The sequence below is a fragment of the Pinus tabuliformis genome, chromosome 6 (assembly GCF_031772625.1).
Source record: "Pinus tabuliformis cultivar Carrire ecotype Pingquan chromosome 6, CPIR1, whole genome shotgun sequence".
NCBI lineage: Eukaryota > Viridiplantae > Streptophyta > Pinopsida > Pinales > Pinaceae > Pinus > Pinus tabuliformis.
This window is the reverse complement of record NC_142292.1, coordinates 527,769,443-527,790,989: the sequence shown is the minus strand read 5'-3', so window position 1 is coordinate 527,790,989 and position 21,547 is coordinate 527,769,443. Positions and strand designations below refer to the sequence as shown.

The 21,547-nt window shown below is 40.2% G+C and overlaps 1 protein-coding gene across 1 annotated transcript in view; it reads right to left on the bottom strand.

Moving 5' to 3' along the window:
- Positions 1–21,547, bottom strand: part of LOC149259615 (nuclear transcription factor Y subunit A-7-like) — a 69,418-nt gene that overhangs the window by 525 nt on the left and 47,346 nt on the right. Inside the window, exon 6 of the mRNA XM_089418845.1 lies at positions 146–598. Coding sequence (XP_089274971.1) covers positions 152–598 — 447 coding nt within the window. The 3' untranslated portion in view covers positions 146–151. The remainder of the gene's footprint in view (positions 1–145; positions 599–21,547) is intronic.

The window sequence follows — 21,547 nt, the reverse complement described above, 5'->3', positions numbered from 1 at the left end:
AATAAAAATGTTAAGCTATGCATGGATATCTTTTTACAAAAATCAACATTAACTAGCAACTTAGCTTTTGGACAGTAGAGACAGCTTACGTCCGACTTTTCAATAAACTATGGACACTGAACAGGACATACATACGATGCCCCACCTGACTTCATTGGGTTGCTACTGCTGTATGGTGGCCTCCATTTGAAACCATGCCTCCCACTTGGCCACTTTCTGCTTTCCCAGATGAAATAGAATGAAATGCAGATGAATGAAATCCTCGCCTCTGAGGATAATTGTAATGTGCGCCATTTGTCACACTTACAGCCACTCCTACTTGACCAGGACCAACAGTTCCAGGATGAGGAGTGCTAATGCCATTGCCTATAAATGCTACACCATCAGTACGTTGCATCCTGTCAGACACTTGTAATGCAACATCCTTCCCTGCATCAGGATTGACCACCTTATTATCTTGGCCTGTAGAATCATGAGAATCCTGATCTCCTGACGCAACTTCCTGATTATTTCCGTCTTTTTTGGTGTTAAGAAAACGACCACCACAACCCCTTGCTCGTCTTAAAGCATGGAGGTGCCGGGATTCATGAAGATATGGCTGCAAAAATGATTTCAGTAAGTAAGAACTTTATCTCTTCAATGTTTGAAAACTGAACAAGTGACCTTGAAATCTCCATCTCACAGAACTGATGATTCAATCTTCACATTTGAACATCAACTTAGACCACAAAACTCTGCAGATAAAAAGAAATTGAGGAATACCTACCTTTGCTAACACAAATGCACTAGTAAAGATCAGACCACCACATCATAGAGAAAGTTTACTGTTTGAACTAAAAAGCTGTTGACAGCCCAGAAAGAGACATCTACAGACTCTTCAAAATTGCTACTTGTGGAAAACCTACTGCCCACAAAATATAAACATTTCTGAAACGACCATAATAGGCCTGAAATGTTTTTCCAAAAGTGGCAGCACCAATATCCATCACAATTTTAATTATTAAGAGTATCTAAACAGTTGTTTCAAAAACCATCCCATCTTCAGATACCAATTGCTGGAATAAGTTTTCCGGTAGAAATCTCGGATACATAGATTTGGGCTACAAAGAATGGAATCAATTATCAACTTCAGTTGGAAAGCACCAAGATAGAAGGCTCCTTTGAAATTGCATTCAATAATGCTTGGATTGCACCATGGTATTTGCAAATGTCCATTCAAAAAATGGCACCATCGCTTCCAGCAAACAAATCTAGTTCAAGCAAATATTTGAGTCTGGATCCAGGAGAAAATCCTAATTGCACAAGTGAAAGGCTTCATGACAAAAGAAAATAAGTCTATGGATACTACAAAAGTAGAAGAAACAAAAGACTGTTCTCGAGAAATTATCTTCTTTTGATTTTACTGTTCTAGTCATTGGATAAAATAAGCATTACCGAGCAATGCCAAAAGGAAAGAACATAAACAACTCAGGCTCAAGAATGATGGATCAAAAGATTAATTGATATAGACCTAAACATTTCCTGCTATGAACCATCCTGTAGGAATCTCAAGAAAATAGGATCTATCTTAAATACAATGATCAGTTTATTGGTAATGAATCATCAGAATAAGGGTGAATGGTCATACTACCTTATATGCCTTTCAAAATATAACAGTTCGTGTTTCTTAGACAATTGACTCAGTAAAGCCACAAATCTTAAAAATCTGGACCCTGGAAGTTAAGGATGGACTCCATAGACAGCTATAAACAACCTGCTTACATCGCCATTTATGAAGACTGCAGAAAAATATCCCTAATGTATAAATAAATAAATAGATGATAGATGATGAAGGATAATATCATATTACATATATTGTGAATACTTTTGTTGCAGGAAAAGCCTCCCCTCCCCATGTATCTGAGTCGTGAAACAGTTTAGTTACAGATATGTGTCCAGAACATGATGAAATACACGGGTGGGTGGGAGGCACACAGCCTGAACAGTATGCCGCATTTTGGACCCAGAAATATGCCACCATTTGGGCCATGCAGGTGCTTAAAGATACATAAACCCAAATATACTTTCCTAAATTGTTATTTAGGTACCATTGTAATTTTCTCCATCATTTCATTCTAAATTTCCTGGTAATGTGCTATTAAAAACAAGATCTGTTTTTTGAAATATTTGAACTTTTGGTAGTTTTTAAATACCCTATTTCCTAAATTTTTGGGTGGCCGTGGGCCATGCTTCCATGCTGTACTGATTTCAAAATGCAGTTCCCCATTTCCAAGCTTTGAAAAACTTAGGGCTATATTTATAGAAATACATATGAAGGGACACTTGAAAATTTTATCTTATGCAAAAATATATAAATATATATTGAACATAAATATATAAATAAACATTTATTGTTATTATTGTCAATTGGGGTTATCCCGGGTGGTTGGGAGTTTGGGAGGAAGGAATGTAATTCTCCCCACCCAAGATGAGCATTTTGTGCACTGTAGCAGCCCACGGGGCATAGGCCTCACTTCTTTGTACTTGCATCCATTTCCATTCAGAGAAAGAGAGCAGAGCAACCTCACCTTCCAGTTGGGTTTCTCCAAAAAGTGTTCCTAGGTTAAGATGTGGATTGTGTGTTTTATTTCGCTATTCTCTATTTTCTGTGTATTTTATCTATTGCATGCATAAGCATAACATAGTAATTAGCAAATCCAAAAATCTAAAGATAAATTAACCCTCATAGGGTAGATTTCAGATTTTAAGCATAATTTTATCAGATCTATTGTGACAAACTGTTCAGTGGAATATCCACAGAAATTTACAGATCTAATAGCAATTCAGAAGTAGAATGCAAGGAAAAAATTAAATACGAAAGATGAAAAGGCCACACCCGAGATAACGCTTGCTACAATAACAAGAATAGCGCAACCCCAAATATTGAAACTAAAAGAACAAGTGAAAAAAAATGTCATCATACTCAGACACAAGAATCACCCATAACTCCATAGATATAAATCAATGTTGCGAACATCGCGATCGGGACATGAAAGGTACCTTATGAATCTTACCACGTGGTTGGCTGCGGAATGTGGCTCCCCATCGAACATTGGCATATTCTTCATGGATTTCGATGAAGAATATCTTGGGGTCTCTGTCATATCTATGGCAGGAATATATGTGGTCAACATGTTGCTAGGTCCTTAATGACATGGGAGTCGCGAGGGTGAATGAAATTGCCTTAACAAATGTTTGCTTCACCCTAGAAGCATTGAATTTGAAGTTCAATGACGAACTAGGGCTTCATTCTTCAAATGGAGTCACCAATAATGTTATGTCAATATGTCGTATGGGGAACAAACACACACTTCGTGTCCCCGACAACGACACCAAAATGTTACCACTCAACCTAGCAAGGGGCATAAAAGGGACTCCTAAAGGGACAACTGCTAGATCAAGGGAAACGGTGGAGGTTTAACCCACCGTCACCTCAGCTAAGACAACTTACTCTTTACAAACTTTCATTGATGGAAGGAGACCCGATATATAGAAAGTCATTTGTGAAGGATGAATCAACCAATGGATGTGAAGTGACCTTAATGATCCTTTTCTTAAAAGGGGGGGTTAAGAACAGAGCTTGCTTTCTAAGCAAAGTACAAAGATTTCTAGGATAGGGAGGTGGGTATTTGAGGGTTAACCTTGTAAAGGAGTTTCCCAATCCTAAAATCCTTATTGAACTTGACTTCCCGAATGGTTCTTGAAGAATTGCTTTTCAAAGGTGTGGGACCACACGGGACCAAGTGGACCCAACCTAGGTTAAGGGGAGAGAATCTAGCAACCAATGATGTTCTTAACCTAGACAAGGAAGGGGAAAGGATCAAAGCAAGAATTTCCAATTAAAAGTATCAAATTGATCCTATGAGATGCTAGCCTAGGGTATACCAGCGCAAAATTTGATCTCAGAGCTAGAGCTTGGGTTATATGACAACTCCACCATCGGAATGGCTTCAAAATTGGGAGGAGGCCTTGAGGACACAGCAACATAGAAGAGGCTAAGAGATTGAACTTTTTCTTGGGCTATTTTGTCGGGATAGTGATGCCCTAGGTGACCCAACTTGGTTAGACCTAGAAGAGAGAGGGAAAGGTGGAGAAAAATGTTCTTTGAGTGATTACCTATTGGAGGACAAGTGCCTTAATACCTTGGGGAGAATGGAGGCTAGGAGAATGATGAGAAAGGAACTTGTATTTCGGTCAAGGAGGCCTTAAGGACTACTTCACATAGGCTTTCGGGCAAGAAGAAGAGACCTAAAAACTTGTATACATCGCTTGGCATAAGAGATGGCTTATCAAGATAAATTCACTGGTCGAATTATCCCTAGGAGATTTCATTCACACACATGGCCCAAACATTGATAGATGTTATATAGAAACAATAATTATACAATTTTGCAATTATGCAATGCAACAATTAGCCCTAGTATAGCGAAAATCCCATTCAATGCATATGACAAAAATAAAACAAGAATAACATTAAATGTATGTACTTACATGTAATAGAACATATCCAACCATCATCAATTTGACAATAAAGAAGCTCCAAGATAAAATACTCCAATCCAAACATCAAAATTCATCCATGCTCCAATTCATCATCCCAGAAAAAGTGCGAAATTTGCTAAAGAGAACACTGATCCAATCCCGATCCCGATGTTCCATAGATATAAATCAATGTTGCGAACATCACAATCTCCCACTATTGTGAGCAATCATAAAGACTCTGCAACACAAAAAGTGAATATAAAGAGAGTCCTATTGATGACCTTCTTCTTGAGGCATTTTATCAAAATCATGTAGTAAATACCTTGGAGATCATTCTTCAAGAAAGGATGAAGGAGGAAAAGTCCTACCTGTCTAAAGAAGAGTATGAATGGCATCCTAACTAACACCAAATATATAATGAAGAATGCGAGGATTCTGAGGAAGATCATGATAGTCGAATAAACGAAGAAGCTACGAGTGACTTTTGGGTTGTTGATTGGGGAATTGGGTATGATTATAGAAATGAAGACCCCATGGTTTCTCATGTCCATAAGAATAAGCTCAGGGGAGAAGAAAAATGCTATGCCCCTTCTGAATAACAATGTCAATCCTTAAAAAATACAAGATCTCAAAGAGAAGTGTTGGGTTGTGTTATATTCTTTCCACGTAGTTAATAGGGGGTTTGAAGGGCACTCGTAACTCCACTTTATGGGGTCTAGGGCAGGGCCCTGAAAAATTTTGGTTTTGGACCCTATGTTAGGTTGGGCGGACCCACCTATAGTTTTGTGCATGATTTTCGCACATGTTTTTTGAACGTGATGGTTTTCAGTCCATGGTATTGGACGTGATGGTTTTCGGTCGATGATATTGGATGCTTCGGCATGTATAAATATGTATTGTAACATTGAAAGGAATATAATGAAAAATCAAGCTGGTAGTCCCGGTTTTGGGATCCAGGGAAAATCTCTGTGTATATGTGTTTTATGTGTTCTGCACTCGCATTATTTATTTTCTGTGTTTTAGAATTCATATGCAGAATACATATGCAGGTAATTTTTGTACGGGGTTAAAACCTACATTTGGTATCAGAGCAGATTTGGCTTCAAGGGGACGCCTTTGTTGCTGAGGGGTTTTGCTCAGGCCTATTGTAGACCCTGTTCAGTGGAAGATCTGCGAGATTGATTCTGGTGGTGAAAGAAGATGGCGAGCAGTGGAAAGATAGAGATCGAGAAATTTAATGGTCAAAGTTTTGAGTTGTGGAAACTCAAGATGGAGGATCTGTTGGTGGATAAAGATCAGTGGATCGCGGTAGATCCACGTACTAAACCAACGGGGGTGTTCGATGAAGAATGGAAGAAGTTGGATCGGAAGGCAAAGAGCACAATACGATTGTGTGTCTCATATTCAGTATTGTTGAATGTATCAGGGGAAGCTACAGCAAAGGCTTTGTGGGACAAGTTAGGGACTTTGTACCAATATAAGTCTCTGGTGAATAAACTGTTCCTGCGGAAAAAGCTGTATAACCTGAGGATGAAAGATGGAGACTCAGTGACAGAGCATCTTTTAATACTGTGGTAAGTCAGTTAGCATCTGTTGATATTAAAATTTCAGATGAAGATAAGTGCATCAGTTTGTTGTGTTCTCTACCAGATTCGTGGTATAGTTTGGTTATTGTAATAGGTAGCAATGCAATTGCCTTGCAGTTTGAGGAAATAGTCTCAGCCTTGCTGACGGAGGAGATGAGATGGAAAGATATGGAGAGCCAAAATGGTGATGCCATGTCTGTACGAGGACAGTCCCAGAACAGAAACAAAAATAAGTCATCAAGTGGGAGATCTAAATCTCCAGGAAAAGCTGTAAAGGTGGTGTGCTGGAAATGCGGAAAGGAAGGCCACTTCAAAAGGGACTATAAATCTAGAGCTCCTGACAAAGAAAAGGGATCTGATGAGGCTCCTTCTGCAGAGGCGAAAACCACCTCAGATGAAGGTGGGGATGTGTACTTGGCTTCTTCAAGTACACATGTAGATCATGAGGCATAGTTGATTGACTCAGGTGCATCATTTCACTTCACTCCCCATAGAGAGTGGTTCTGTGAGTATGAGAAATATGATGGTGGTGATGTCTTCTTGGGGGATGACAGGAAGGCTAGAATCATTGGTCGTGGAAAAGTAAAGTTGAAGTTGCAAGGTGGAAGGGTTAGAACACTTCCGGGTATTCTACATATTCCTACATTAACCAGAAATCTGATTTCTGTTAGTAAGATGGATGATGCAGGTGTAAAAACAATGTTTGAGAAGGATACCTGCAAGATGGTTCGGGGAGCACTGGTATTGATGCGGAGAGTTCGGATTGGAACTATGTACAAGCTGCAAGGTAGCACTGTTGTTAATGGATGCAACAATTCTGTGGTTCCTGAAAGTGGAGCAGAAAATCTAGTGGTCTCTGGAGAAGAGACCATGCTGTGGCATCAAAGGCTTGGACATATTGGAGAGAAGGACCTTCGAATACTTCATGGTAAAGGTATAGTAGAAAGTATGAGTAATAGCTCTCTAAATTTTGATTTCTGTGAAAATTGTGTATAACGAGAAGCAAAATCGGGTGAGTTTCCCCTCTGGTGGTAAGAGGGTGAAACATATATTGAGCTTGTGCACAGGGATGTGTTTGGACCTGTGAAGGTTTCATCACTGGGTAAGTCTGTGTACTATGTATCATTTATAGATGACTTTTCAAGGAATACATGGATATACTTCCTTAAGAAGAAATCTGAAGTCTTTGATAGGTTTAAAGAATTTAAGGCTCTAGGGGAAAACCAGACAAAGAAGAAGATCAAGGTGCTGAGGACAGATAATGGTGGAGAGTTTTGCATTAAGAAATTTGAAGAATTCTGCAAAAAGTGTGGTATAGCACGGCAGAAGACTACTCCATATACACCTCAGCAAAATGGAGTTGCAGAAAGAATGAACAACACGTTGATGGAAAGGGCAAGAAGCATGCTCAATGGTGTCGGGTTAGGACAGGAATTCTGGGCAGAGGCGGTGGACACTGCATGTTATCTGGTCAACAAGTCACCTTCATCAGCGTTGGAGGATAAGACTCCACAAGAGGTATGGATTGATAAGAAACCCTTTCTTTCACATCTGAGGGTATTTGGATGTGATGCATATGTACATGTTCCAAAGGAGAAAAGAACAAAGTTGGATAGTAAATCTGAAAAGTGCATCTTTATTGGGTATAAGGATGGTTTAAAGGGTTATTTTCTTTGGAACCCAGTAACAAGGAAGGTTATGTACAGCCGAGATGTGGTGTTCAAAGAGGTGAAAGATGTTATTAAACTTGAAGTCCAACCAAAGGAACCTGAGAAGATAGAGTTTGAGCTAAAGGAGGAAGAATCAGACTCTACAATAGAGGAGGAATCAGAAGATGAAAAGCCACAAACTCCGGCTGTGAAAAGATCAGTTCGAGAAAGAAGGCAGCCAGAAAGGTATAGTCCATCTGCTTTCTGTTCAAATTTTGCTTTGTCTGTTACTAATGATGATCCCAGAACTGTGGAGGAAGCAGTGGATTTAGAAGATGGAAAACTCTGAAAAGAGGCCATGGTTGATGAAATGGCATCTTTGCACAAAAATGAGGCTTCAGATCTGGTGGAGTTACCGGCTGGAAGGAAACCCATTGGCAGCAAATGGGTGTTTAAAAAGAAGACAAATGCAGAAGGAAAAGTGGACAAATTCAAAGCTCGGTTGGTAGCAAAAGGTTATTCCCAGGTGCCGGGAATTGATTTTGGTGATATTTTTTCTCCTGTTGCCAAGGTAACTTCTATTAGATTACTTTTATCTGTTGTTGCTGCTTTTAATTTTGAGGTAGAACAGATGGATGTGAAGACAACATTTCTTCACGAGGATCTGGAAGAGGAGATCTACATGAAGCAACCTGAAGGCTTTGCGGTAAAGGGTAAGAAAGAACTGGTATGTAAGTTAAAGAAGTCTCTATATGGGTTAAAACAGTCACCAAGGATGTGGTATCAAAAATTTGATACATTCATACCAGGACTTGGCTTCACCGGAAGCAAAGTAGATCAATGTGTGTATTTTAAATTAAATGGTGACTGTGTTATTTATCTGGTCTTATATGTGGATGATATGTTGTTGGTTGGAAATGACAAAGAAGTTATCCAGGATTTGAAGACCCAATTGTCCTCCAAATTCGACATGAAAGATCTTGGTGCTGCAAACTATATTTTGGGCATGGAAATTAAAAGAGATCGGGCAAAGATGAAGCTCTGGTTAAACCAGAGGAAATATGTCGAGACAATATTGCAAAGGTTTAATATGCAGGATAGTAAACCGATGAAGGTTCCTATTCCTATAGGTGTGAGGTTATCTGCTGAACAATGTCCCAAGACACAAGAAGAGCACATGTTTCGTGTTTCATATGCAAGTGCAGTTGGTAGCCTGATGTATTCAATGGTCTATACTAGACCAGAGATTGCACATGTTGTGGGAGCATTGAGCAGGTTTATGTCAAAACCAGGGAAGGAGCACTGGACAGCAGTGAAGCGGGTTTTCAGGGATTTGCGTGGCACTAGTGATTATGGTTTGTGCTACCAAGGAAGACCAAGATTGGACAGAGTATTGGATATTCATGGCTTTGTTGATGCAGACTGGGTTGGAGATCTGGATCAGAGAAGATCTACAAGTGGGTATGTGTTTAACCTATTTGGAGGTGCAGTCAATTGGATGAGTAAGAAACAATCTGTAGTGGCACTATCAACTACAGAGGCAGAATACATGGCAGCCACTCATGCAAGTAAGGAAGCAGTTTGGTTGCAGAGATTGTGTTCAAGTATGGGGTTAGTACAGGAAGCTACAAGGATAGACTGTGACAACCAAAGTGCAATTTTCTTGGCAAAGAACCCCGCATATCATTCAAAAACAAAGCACATTGATGTTCAGTATCACTTTGTGAGAGATATGATAGAAGACAAAAAGGTGTTGCTGGTAAAGGTGGACACTTTGAAGAATATTGCAGATGCATTGACAAAATCTGTGAGCTCTGAGAAGTTCTCTTGGTGTAGAGACAATGGGCATTTCAAGGTTGGAAAAATGACTAAGCTCTCTTGTGGCCCCCTGTGGAAAGAAAACAAGTGGGAGAATGTTGGGTTGTGTTATATTCTTTCCACATAGTTAACAGGGGGTTTGAAGGGCCCCCGTAACCCCACTTTATGGAGTCCGTGGCAGCGCCCCGGAAAATTTTGGTTTTGGACCCTATGTTAGGTTGGGCGGACCCACCTATGGTTTTGTGCATAATTTTCGCACATGTTTTTTTGATGCGATGGTTTTCGGTCCATGGTATTGGACGCGATGGTTTTTGGTCCATGGTATTGGATGCTTCAGCATGTATAAATATGTATTGTAACATTGAAAGGAATATAATGAAAAATCAAGCTGGTAGTCCCGGTTTTGAGATCCAGGGGAAAATCTCTGTGTATATGTGTTTTATGTGTTCTGCTCTCGCATTATTTATTTTCTATGTTTTAGAACTCATATGCAGAATTCATATGAAGGTAATTTCTGTACGGGGTTAAAACCTACAAGAAGAGCAGAAGATATCGATTGCAGGAGCGTCGCAAGAAAATAAATTATGCCCCAAGGTTCTTCTCCATGCTTACCAACGCGCTACCCCCCACGTTTGCAAAGGAGGGATTGCAGATGTAACCCACATCATACACAATAACAGAGATTGGATACAGATTCAACTCAAGGATCCCGGCGCTCTGCTTTTCAGAGGATTCCCTGTCGGATCGGCCACAGATTTCAGCTCATTAGTTAAAGCGCTTGGGTGGGAGGAGCAACCGTATAAGGGTTTTGTTCCCAGAAAAAGGGTGGAGGACTACGTCTACACCACCAACGAAACTCCCCTACATGAGCAGATAGGGTTCCACCATGAAATGGGTTGGATGGCGATCGATATGCTCTGTGCTTCCCCGCCTTCCACTGCAATCTGCATGAGCCCGGACCTGATCAATCTCTGGGGGACCCGACATCATACCACAGATCCGGTGCTCCCTGAAACCGCATGGAATCCGATAAGGTTACACTCCTCTCATCGAGGAATCTCTGTTGTGCATGGCCCTGGATCGATCTCCCTCATCATGGAAGGGTGCATTTATCCCAGATCTGCCAATGATCTAATAGATCTAGTGCTAAACAGACGGATCAGCCCACGCCAAGCTCAGACCTGAAGACATGCTCGCACAAAAGCTCTCCTCGGCACTGGATCACAGCCCCAGAGCGTAGATCTGACTCAGGGACTCGCATCTGTTAAGATAGATCTGGAGGAATCAGATCCTGAAATGCCTGAGGATAAACAAAGTTCACTCTTTATCAGATCTATGGAAGGGAACACAGTCTGCATCAAGATAGGGAGCTCGGAGGACATAAAAACACTAAAACAGAGGATACAAGAAAGGATAGGTATCCCATCATGCAAACAGCTCCTGATCTACACAGGAAAAGTGTTGCAGGAGGAGCACAAACTAAAAGAATATGGCATAGGCAACGACTCAACCATCTACCTTAGCACAAGGCTTCGCGGAGGCTCCCCAAGCACGAGCTCAAAATCCTTCAAAGATGCGGTGAAAGGGAAGATGGAATCTAAAGCACAAACAGAACAGCAAACTACAATCCCTGGTGCCTACATCGTCGAGCAGACAGCTCAGAACCCGGCAATAACAATTGCTATACCTGAGGTAAATGATATATATGATGAATATTTATCTAAAGCAGTGATCTGCAGGTTTAATGGATTTTGGCCCAAGCCGAATGCCCTTCGTCAATGGATATACTCCATATGGACAACAAACTGTGATCTCCACCTCTGTTCAAGAGAGTTTTTTGTTGTCAAATTCGACACAGTAGAGGACAAGGACTACGCATTGAACGAGGGACCATGGTTCTGGGGTAATGTCGAACTTTTTATGACATCTTGGTTCCCGGCATTTAACCCCAACACCATGGTGGTCTCCAAAATGCCTGTCTGGGTTAGGTTATATAACCTACCCCTGCACTTTTGGCACTTCAAAGTATTAGCAAGTATTGGCAACGCTTTGGGGAAATTCTTAAAAGTAGACAATGAGCACCTCTCCGAGGATATTACATTTGCCAGGATCTGTGTGGAGGTTGATCTCAGTCAGGGATTACCAGACCACATCCTCTTACTCCACAACGAAAAGCAATGGGCACAGCCACTCGATTATGAAAACACTGCCTTCAGATGCCGCTTATGTCGTCAAACTAGTCATCTACAAAGTGGGTGCCCACAAAACAAAAAAGACAGGAAAAGAAGACAGCCAACAAAGCCCAAAGGATGGCAGTTTTCAGAAACATGGACAAATGACATAGAAGAGGAAAAAAACACAGAAACTACCAACATATACCAAGAAAGCAAAGCAGAAGAAGACGAACAAATAGTACAGGACAACACACAAAAAGAAGAGGAAGCCCCCAACAACCCCATGCAGCAACAAGTTTCCCAGCCATCAGGACAGAAAATACTCGTCAACAAGAGAGCTCATGGATCAGAAGGATCGGAGTCGGACAAGGATTCTCCCACAACAGCAACAGAAAATCAGCTATCCATTGTAACAGCCACCCCCAACACTGGTGGATGGCAAAAGGTGGAGAAGAAGAAAGGGAGAAAACAATAGCCACATCAATTTTTTATTTTTTCTTTTATTTCAGCTTTTTGCTTTCGGTGAAAGCCGGAACAAAACATCTGCATATGCTCTTGAGCATCTACAAAATGTAATTTTGTCTCATGAATAAAATTACGACTTTTTCTACGGGAAAAAAACAATGTCAATCCTTATGAAGCCCTTCCTAGTGGTTAGAAAGGTCTCTTCTTTATGTTCCAAGATGATTCAATCAAAGAAGAGCCTTCCAAGATTGTGGAAAATTTTGATGACTATAATATAGAAGAAATCAAGGAAGATGCTTCCATAGGCCATGCCAGTGATAAAGGATGTTTATTCATGTTTGAGTGTTCTTCCCTTGCCCTGGAAATAGATGTTTGTGATGATGTTCATTCCCCTAGTCTTGATGAAGAGCTGCTTTCCCCTATGAAGGACCAAGAATCATGGTTTTTCCCCAAATACGATGATGGGTCCACTTCTTGTTTTCCCAATGACCAAAATAGTATCATCCTAAACATGTCTGAGTCTTTCACTCCTTCTTACCCTAAGGATGATAGGCCCGAGATAGTTCTTCATCAAAGATTCATATACTTGGTCATTGACATTTCCATCTCCTGGTTGGAGGATCAAATCCAATCCTCTCGACTGGTGTCTTTTCCTTCTTCCAGGGTTCCTTTCTATGGCATGTGGGTCTCTTCTTTTCCCACCTCCCTCCCTCGCAACCCCTCGTATCATTGTTCCCATTTGTATTGTTAGGTCCGCTGCAAAAAAAATCATGGAAGCATGCATTCTTGTATTGATCAATTGACATGTTGGTTGCATTGAGTTTATGATTATATCTATCACTTAACATTTTATGTTATGCATGTTAGAGTAAGATGCATCACATGTTGATTTTGCATTAGGACTAACCTCATGATATTTCTCATGGTAGATTAGATGCATTTAAATTAAAATTTGCATATTTTATTTTTCTGTTGATTTTACGGCCTAACACTAAGCATGTGCGATCATGAGACTTCGCAAAAGCATGCTGCCCCATGTTCTTCATCTATTATATGTGCAGGTAACAGGTCTCTAGTAACCAAGAGATTGTTGGACTTTTCGTGACCTCCCGTTCGAATAGCTTCGTCCACTTCTTCGAGAGATCATGTCCCAGTTGGAGCCAGATGTTACCCACCATTTTGTGGGTGATATCCCTAGGAGAAATTTTTTCTCCAAGATGGTCCTCAGCCGGCAATCAGTAGCCACCAACTAGCTCGTTGTTCTACTTCTCTGCCACCTGAGCCAGTCATGTTGTCCCTCACCCATCTGTCATGATTGTATGTCTAAAGGTGGGCCTCTTGAACCTAAAGGTATGCCTTGTCATTTGGTAATTAAGTATTGTAGTTTGCTTATCATGGACACTCTTGGGCATGGATTAATGGGGGGATTCGGCGGAAAGAATGGGCTAGGTTTGTGCTCTTGTTCCCTAGACCCCTTTTCAGATATTAACCTTGGATTCTAGTCCTGTGAGATCGTGCTCTTGTCCCCTAGACCCCCTTTCGGATATTAACCTTGGATTCTAGTCCCGCGGGATCTCTTTTACTGATCATTTGGCTTTAGGGATGGTATTTCATGGGAAACCCTGCTTTTGGTTGTGTGTTCTCGCTCCCTCATCCGCATATATTACCCCTTTTCCACTCATTATTACCCCATTCATCATTTCTCCCACTTGGGTCCACATTCCCCCATTGGGTCCACATAGAGCTAGCTCTCCTCTTCCCTTTTCCCACACCTTGGGTTAGACCTGAAATGATGCCCGGAGGTTGATGCAGCTAAAAAGAAAAGTAAAAGCACAATTGGCCACATTCAACAGGAAAATGTACTACAAAATGCAAAAGATGGCCAGGACAAACACATTTAGCACGTGGGAAAAAGCCAATACATGATCTCTGCCCTATCATCATGGCCATCACCCTAGTTCCTACAGGTTCTATGAGCCTCCTTCATCATATTGGAATCCATGACTGTCCCAACCCCTGGTGGGCAATGAACCGCCCAACCTTAAAAGGGGGTACCCACTGCTATATCTCACACATCATGCTCTTAACCCTTGAGCCCCGAGCAATTAATTAAAGAAATATCATAAAAAGGCAAAAGGCATATAAAGAAGGGTGGAAAGATCAAGTTGAGGCACCTCATGTACCACGATTGCTCCCTCCTATACATTATATACCCAAGTGTGGGCTTCCCTTCTACTAGCTACCCTTGTACCCCAGCATGTGGCCCAGGGCTGCCCCTTCTCATTCCCTACTCCATTCACCTCTTTATCACATGCCACCACCTTTAAAGGATGTACCTTGGACATATTATCCCCTTTAAAAGTAGAAACCACCTAATGGGATACTTGGTTAACCCCATTTGGAGTTTGGAGACATTAGCACATGCCAAAGCCCATTATGGAAGGGCAGGCCATTATGAAGTCCCCATTTGTGGTCCATGGTTTGTAAGCTCTTTTATTCGATTTCCTTGATGACTTGTTGTATTGGAAGGCTAGGGGACGCATTGGATCTTATGCAAGATTGCAGATGGTCTCCATCTTGGGTTTGGTCTCCCTATACGGGGTCTTAACCCTCCAAAGGGCCACATTGGCACATGTAGGGTGTGTGTTGAGAGCCATGGGCCTCCACAGCGTTAAACAACACTCCACGGATCCTGAGAGATGTTCAGAGATTGCTCAAGATTCACCTATTGGATGAGGAAGATGCATCTGGTAACTGATTCACCTTTACCTAGCCGACCCCACAAATGTACAATGCACTTGGCTGCTAACCCAGGGCTTGTAGGATGATGTGGCATCACCTACACCATCATCTGAGCCTTTATAGATGGTCTACAGGCATCTTCGACTTACTTGGAGACCCATGAGGTCACTTGTGTGCCCTCACAGCCATTGGGAGCACCACATCTTTATTATGTGGAGAACAAGGGGCCAACCCCTTGTCCATTACTTTTGGAATTCCAACTCATCATTTTTGCACTTATGCACTTCATCACGCCTCTAAGAGAGCCCAACAACATGTATTATTGATCATTCGACCTCTTGGGAGGCTTATTATTTTATTTGTGAGCTAATATGGTGGGCTTGTCACCATTAGATAGTTATTGCACATTATTTTAGTTGATGGGCTAATGTAGGCTCAAATTAGGTAATTTGAACTCCTAATGAGTGTATAAATAGGAAAGGCATGAATTCATTTGTATCATCACTTTGGATTGGATCATTCATCTCTTTAGAGAATTTCGCACTTTTTTTGGGATGATGAATTGGAGCATGGATGAATTTTGATGTTTGGATTGGATTATTTTATCTTGGAGCTTCTTTATTGTCACATTGTTGATGGTTGGATATGTTTTATTACATGTAAGTACATATATTTAATGTTATTCTTGTTTTACTTTTGGCATATGCATTGAATGGGATTTTCCCTATACCGGGGCTAATTGTTGCATTGCATAATTACAAAATTGTGGAATTATTGTTTCTATATAGCATCTCTATTAAAATTGGAAACTAGGGCCAAACTCCACCTTGGACAACACGTATGATGGAGATGATATTTTTATTGGATTCCTCTTTCCGAGAGGTGGATGATTGATCTAAAGATCATCTCATTCTAACAAGTAGAAATGGAATTATGAATTTATTTCTTCTATGGACAAATTGTCAAGGTTGGCCAGAAGTCTAATATAGGCTCATGAGGCCTAACAAACGTGTCTCTTCACCCTCAACGTTGTGTATAAATAGAAGAGGCACTTTCCTCATTTGGACACACAACAACTCACTCATCTTTCTCTCCCTTCATCTGATTGGGTCATACAAATCACAGGCAGTCTATTCTTCTCCACACGTGCGAAGGTTTGACTAGGCATTTATGTTTTTTGTGTTGACCGAGTTGTAGTCATCTTTGACTAGCGTTGAACAGCCAGTGTTTGACTTCATTTGGCTACGTTTTTGTGGGAAATTCTTTGTTTGGGCAGGCCGCATATTCTGGCACTAAAATCGAGATTTTCTTAGCAAGTTGACGAACATTGACTACAACCCTTTGACCGTAGATATTTGACTATGCGTTGACCAAGTTTGACCAGATTTTTCAAGATTGTTTTGGGCTAATTTGGGCTATCTTTGGAAGCTGAGTTGACTAGGTTTGACCAAGCTGAAATGGAGGAGAATTTCTATTGGCTTGACCAACGTTGACTTTCTGGTTAGGGCATCTTGTTGCCTGTAGTTTGACTGGACTGTTTTTGACAATATTTGGGCAAGTAAATTTTGTATATTGCATTCTCTCTCTGTTGAACTTTTGAAGAATAATAAGAAGATTTGATCAAAGGGTTTTCCCCACATTGGGGTTTTTCTCTAGCATCCGCCAAATATTGTGTCCTCTTATCTTGGCTTGTCTTCTGCTTATTGTTTATGTTCTATGTGCATTTACTATCAATGTTAATGTGATTGCTAATCTGGAAATTGATATTGGGCTAATACGAAAAATTGAAGTAAATTGCTCTTAAGCATAGAACATACCATTGTTATCTAAAATTAACAATCTCTCAATGTTGGGCCATGTATGTGAATGAAATCTCCTAAGGATAATTCCACTAGTGAATTTAGCTTGACAAGTCATCTCTTTTGCCAAGCGAAGTATAAAAGCTTTCAGGGCTCTTCTTCTTGCCCTAAAGGCTAAGCGAAGTAGTCCTTAAGGCCTCGTTGACTGAAATACAAGTTCCTTTCTCATCATTCTCCTAGACTCCATTCTCCCCAAGGGATTAAAGCACTGGTCCTCCAATAGGTGATCACTCAAAGAACATTTTTCTCCACCTTTCCCTCTCTCTTCTAGGTCTAACCAAGTTGGGTCGCCTAGGGCATTACTTTCCCGAAAAAATAGCCCAAGAAAAGGTTCGATCTCTTAGCCTCTATTGCATTGATGTGTCCTCAAGGCCTCCTCCAATTTTGAAGCCATTTCGACGATGTAGTTGTGAAATAACCCAAGCCCTAGCTCTGAGATCAAACTTTGTCCTAGTATTCTCTAGGCTAGCACCTCATAGGTTCAATTTGATACTTTTAATTGGAAATTTTTGCTTTGATCCTTTCCCCTTCCTTGTCTCGGTTAAGAACATAATTGGTTGCTAGATTCTCTCCCCTTAACCTAGGTTCGGTCCACTTGGTCACGTGTGGTCCCACACCTTTGAAAAGTCAATTCTTCAAGAACCATTCGAAAACTCAAGTTCAATAAGGATTTTAGGATTGGGAAACTCCTTTACAAGGCATATTCCTTTAACCTAGCCCTCAAATCCTCACCTCCCTATCCTAGAAATCTTTGAACCTTGCTTTAAAAGCAAGCTCTATTCTTAAGCCCCTCCTTCTAAGAAAAGGATCATTAAGGTCACTTCACATACATTGGTTGATTCATCCTTCACAAGTGAATTTCTATATACCGAGCCTCCTCCCATTAGTGAAAGTCTGTAAAGAGTAGGGAGTCTTAGCTGAGGTGACAGTGAGCTAAGCCTCCACCATTTCCCTTCATCTAGCAATTGCCCCTTTAGGAGTCCCTTTTATGCCTCCTGCTAGTTGGAGCGGTAACAGGACCAAAATCCCAATTTTGAATGGGAAAATCACATTCTATGGTACAAGATTAGAATTTATCTAATTCTATCTTCAATGTTTAAAAGGCCAGTCTTAAAGGAGTCACAGAGTTCTCTAGCAGCAGGACACATTAAATTTTTTGAAACATATTATGATGCACGACAATCCTATATTGGAAAGGGATGAGTAAAGATATTCAAAAGTTCATTATTGAATGTGACACATGTCAAAGAAATAAAAATGTGAACATCATGACATTGGGGTTACTTCACCCCTTACTCATTCTTACTCAAAAATGTGAAGATATATTGATGGATATCATCAAAGGATTACCCATGTTTGATGGAAATAATAGGATTTTGGTCGTAGTCAACTGATTAACTAAAAATGCACATTTTACGGCAGTGAAAAAGTCAAATTCAACAAAACGGATTGTTTATGTCTTTATAGAAACATCTATAAATTGCACGGGTTTCCGAAGGTCATTGTGAGTGATAGGGATCCAAAATTTAAAGGGAAATTTTTAAGATAATCTTGCAAACAAACCAGAATATCCCTTAATATGAGTTTAGACTAACATCCGCAAATAGATGGACAAACAAAAATTGTAAATAAATGCTTGGAAACTTACCTTTGTTGTTTTGTGATAGATAAGCAAAACAAGTGGTCCCAATGGTTGCATTTAGCCAAATGGTGGTATAATTCTACCTACCACACATCCACCAAAATGACTCCCTTCCAAGCCTTATATGGTTATGAACCACCAAAATGGAAGGAATTTGCACTAATTGACACTAAGGTCCAAGCAGTGAAGAATCAACTTGACAAAGAGCAAAAGATCATCAAAATATTAAAAGAAAATTTAGCTACAACTCGTAATAGAATGAAACAACAAGCAAACCAACATAAGATCAGAAAGAAGGTTCGAAGAAGGCAATTGGGTGTTTGTAAGACGCCAACCTTGCAAGCAATTATCACTTAAACAACAAGGAAAAAAACAAATTGGCTACAAAATCCTATGGACCTATTCAAATCAAACCAAAAATTAGCGAAATGGCCAATGGGTTGAAGTTACTAGACAATTGTTGCATCCATAATGTCTTCCATGTGTCTTGCTCGAATAAGGTGTTGGGACAAGCCCAACCTATTCAAACAAAGATTCCCAATTTCGATGACGAAGGAAGAATTATTTTAAAACCAAAAGGAATTCTTGCAACAAAGGAAAAATTGTTATGTTCCATAACCATCAAATAATACCTTGTCAAATGGAAAAAACCTTCCAAAAGAAGATGCATCATGGGAAGTAGGGAATTTTTGCCAACAACACCCCTCATTACCCTTGCTTTAAGGAAAAAGCAATTTCAAAGGGGGTGGCAATGTTGCAAATAAAATAATAATTAATTAATCAGTATGGTTATAAATAAAATAAATAATAAATAATTAGTTAGTAAAAGTTGCATTTTGTACACTCACTTGTGACCAATCAATGCTATATAGCACACCATCCATGTGACATTATAATCATCAATTCTTAATCATATTCAATATAATAATTATTATCTACAAACATTTTTTTGTAACACATGAGTAGTCAATGCATATGAGTATACCATCACATGGTATTATATCAATCAATTATATCATGTCTATCATTCATTATTCATTTCTTAAAGTACTTGTCCTATATGGATTTCAACCTATTGTCCTTCTCATGTTGGATATTCTTTAGTTATTAAAGTAGTTGTCCTATATTGATTTCAACTCATTGTCCTTCTCGTGTTGGTTATTCCTCAGTAGATGAATTATTGCTCATTGCATCGAGTATCATAGCCACATTTTGATCTGCCCATGGGCCACACCTTTTAGTAGAACCTATCTAATCTGGCCTTTATCCATATATTTATTTCAATTGGTATCATAGCCACATTATGGTGTGACCCCAAGGCACGCCTTTTAGAAGACCCTAACTGATCTGGCCTTTGGCTATATATTTACCAGAGTTTCTTTAATCTATGTTTTTGACCACAACTAGCTTTCGACCAAAAAATTTCAAATAATAGTTACCCACCAAAATGGGTAACCGTATAGGAGAAAAAGAATTCTCCTATCTTGGATAGCCATCCAACCAAAATCCCTACACATTTGCTCATTGACAATGATATGCCAATTTCCTCCACCATCTATACTAGTCATACACCTCTCACCATTCGGCATTCCTCTTTAGATGAAGGTGGGCTACCACTCAACAATTATTTTGACAATTTTGCAATCAAGTGCTTTACTTAATGTTTTGGACATTTTAGCATGGATAAAGGGGCGATTTGGATCATTGATCGATCTTAATGTTTCGGGCATTTTAATACAGATAAAGAGGTGATTTGGATGATTGACCAATCTTGACTATAAATTCGTTCTCTCACCTTGCTAAGGCAGTTAATCTTTAGCCCTAGTCTAATGGGACCTCTGCTAATGGGGCCTCGGATGTTAGGAGTAGCGGACTCCCACATCCGCGTCCCCAGGGTCTTCTTCACCAGTGATCCTACGACGCAGTCTAGAGATCAACAGGCGTGGCCGGGATCGGAGCTCCATACGCTCTTCCCAACCCGCCTCGTTTTTAGTTTCTATCTTCCTTTCAGCATTTGTCTTTCTGAGGAGACCGATTGGTTCTCCTACTGGGCACGGCCCCTTATGTAACCGGCAGTCCCGTTGACCTACTTTGTGGTCATTCGTTGGACATTAATAAAATTATCTTATCTTATCTTATCTAAGGCCTTACGGTCATAGGAGGGGCACTACTTGTGAAACTTGGATTGAAGTAGTGTGTCCATTCTCCTTTTGCATACTTAACATTTTCCATGTCACATCATCTTCATTAATATCATCTCGATCATTTGGGAAAACAGTCATTGGCTCAAAGGGATTTAACACTCACATATTCACATCCTAGAGTTAGGCCATGAAACATTGCCTTAGAGGTTGATGCAACTAAAAGAATGAAAAAACATAAGATGGCCACAATGAAAGAAAAAAATTAAAACGCAAAAGACGACCAGGACATAAGTTAGCACATGGCAAAAAGCCTAGTATGAGATCTTCCCCCCTCATTAGCAATCACTCGATTCTTGAGCACTTGATGCTCCCTCTCATCAAAAGGAATTTTTGCATATCCTAATCCTAATGAGTGAAAATACTGCATCATCTTAAGGGTCAAAACAAATGCTACATCATAAAGAGAAAGCTTTAATTCGAGAGTTATGCACCAATTAAAAAGCATTACCTAAAAGAAGTAAAAGGCGCACCAAAGGGGTAGAAAAAGCAAGCTGAGAGTGATAATTCATGCCTTCACAATTGCTCCCTCCATTGCATCTATACACTCAGGATGTGGACTCTCGTTAGTTGGTCCCCTAAACATGGCACTTGGCCATGAAGTCCTTCCCCTCCATTGTCAGCGATTCTCACAAACACTTAATTGAAAGGTTAACCTTGGAAATGCCACCTCCCCTTGGGGGTTGGAAGCACCTAATAGGATTGATTACTTAGCCACCCCTACAAAGGTAAGGAACACTTTTACGGGACTTCCACTAGTTCAATATTTGAAGGTGATCCCAATTTGAAGTATTAATATGCCCTTAACACTTAAGTATGGTCCACTTAGCGGCATTTATGGTCATAGTCTCTAATGAATGGTTGCTTTCAATTGAATTTGAGATGGTTTT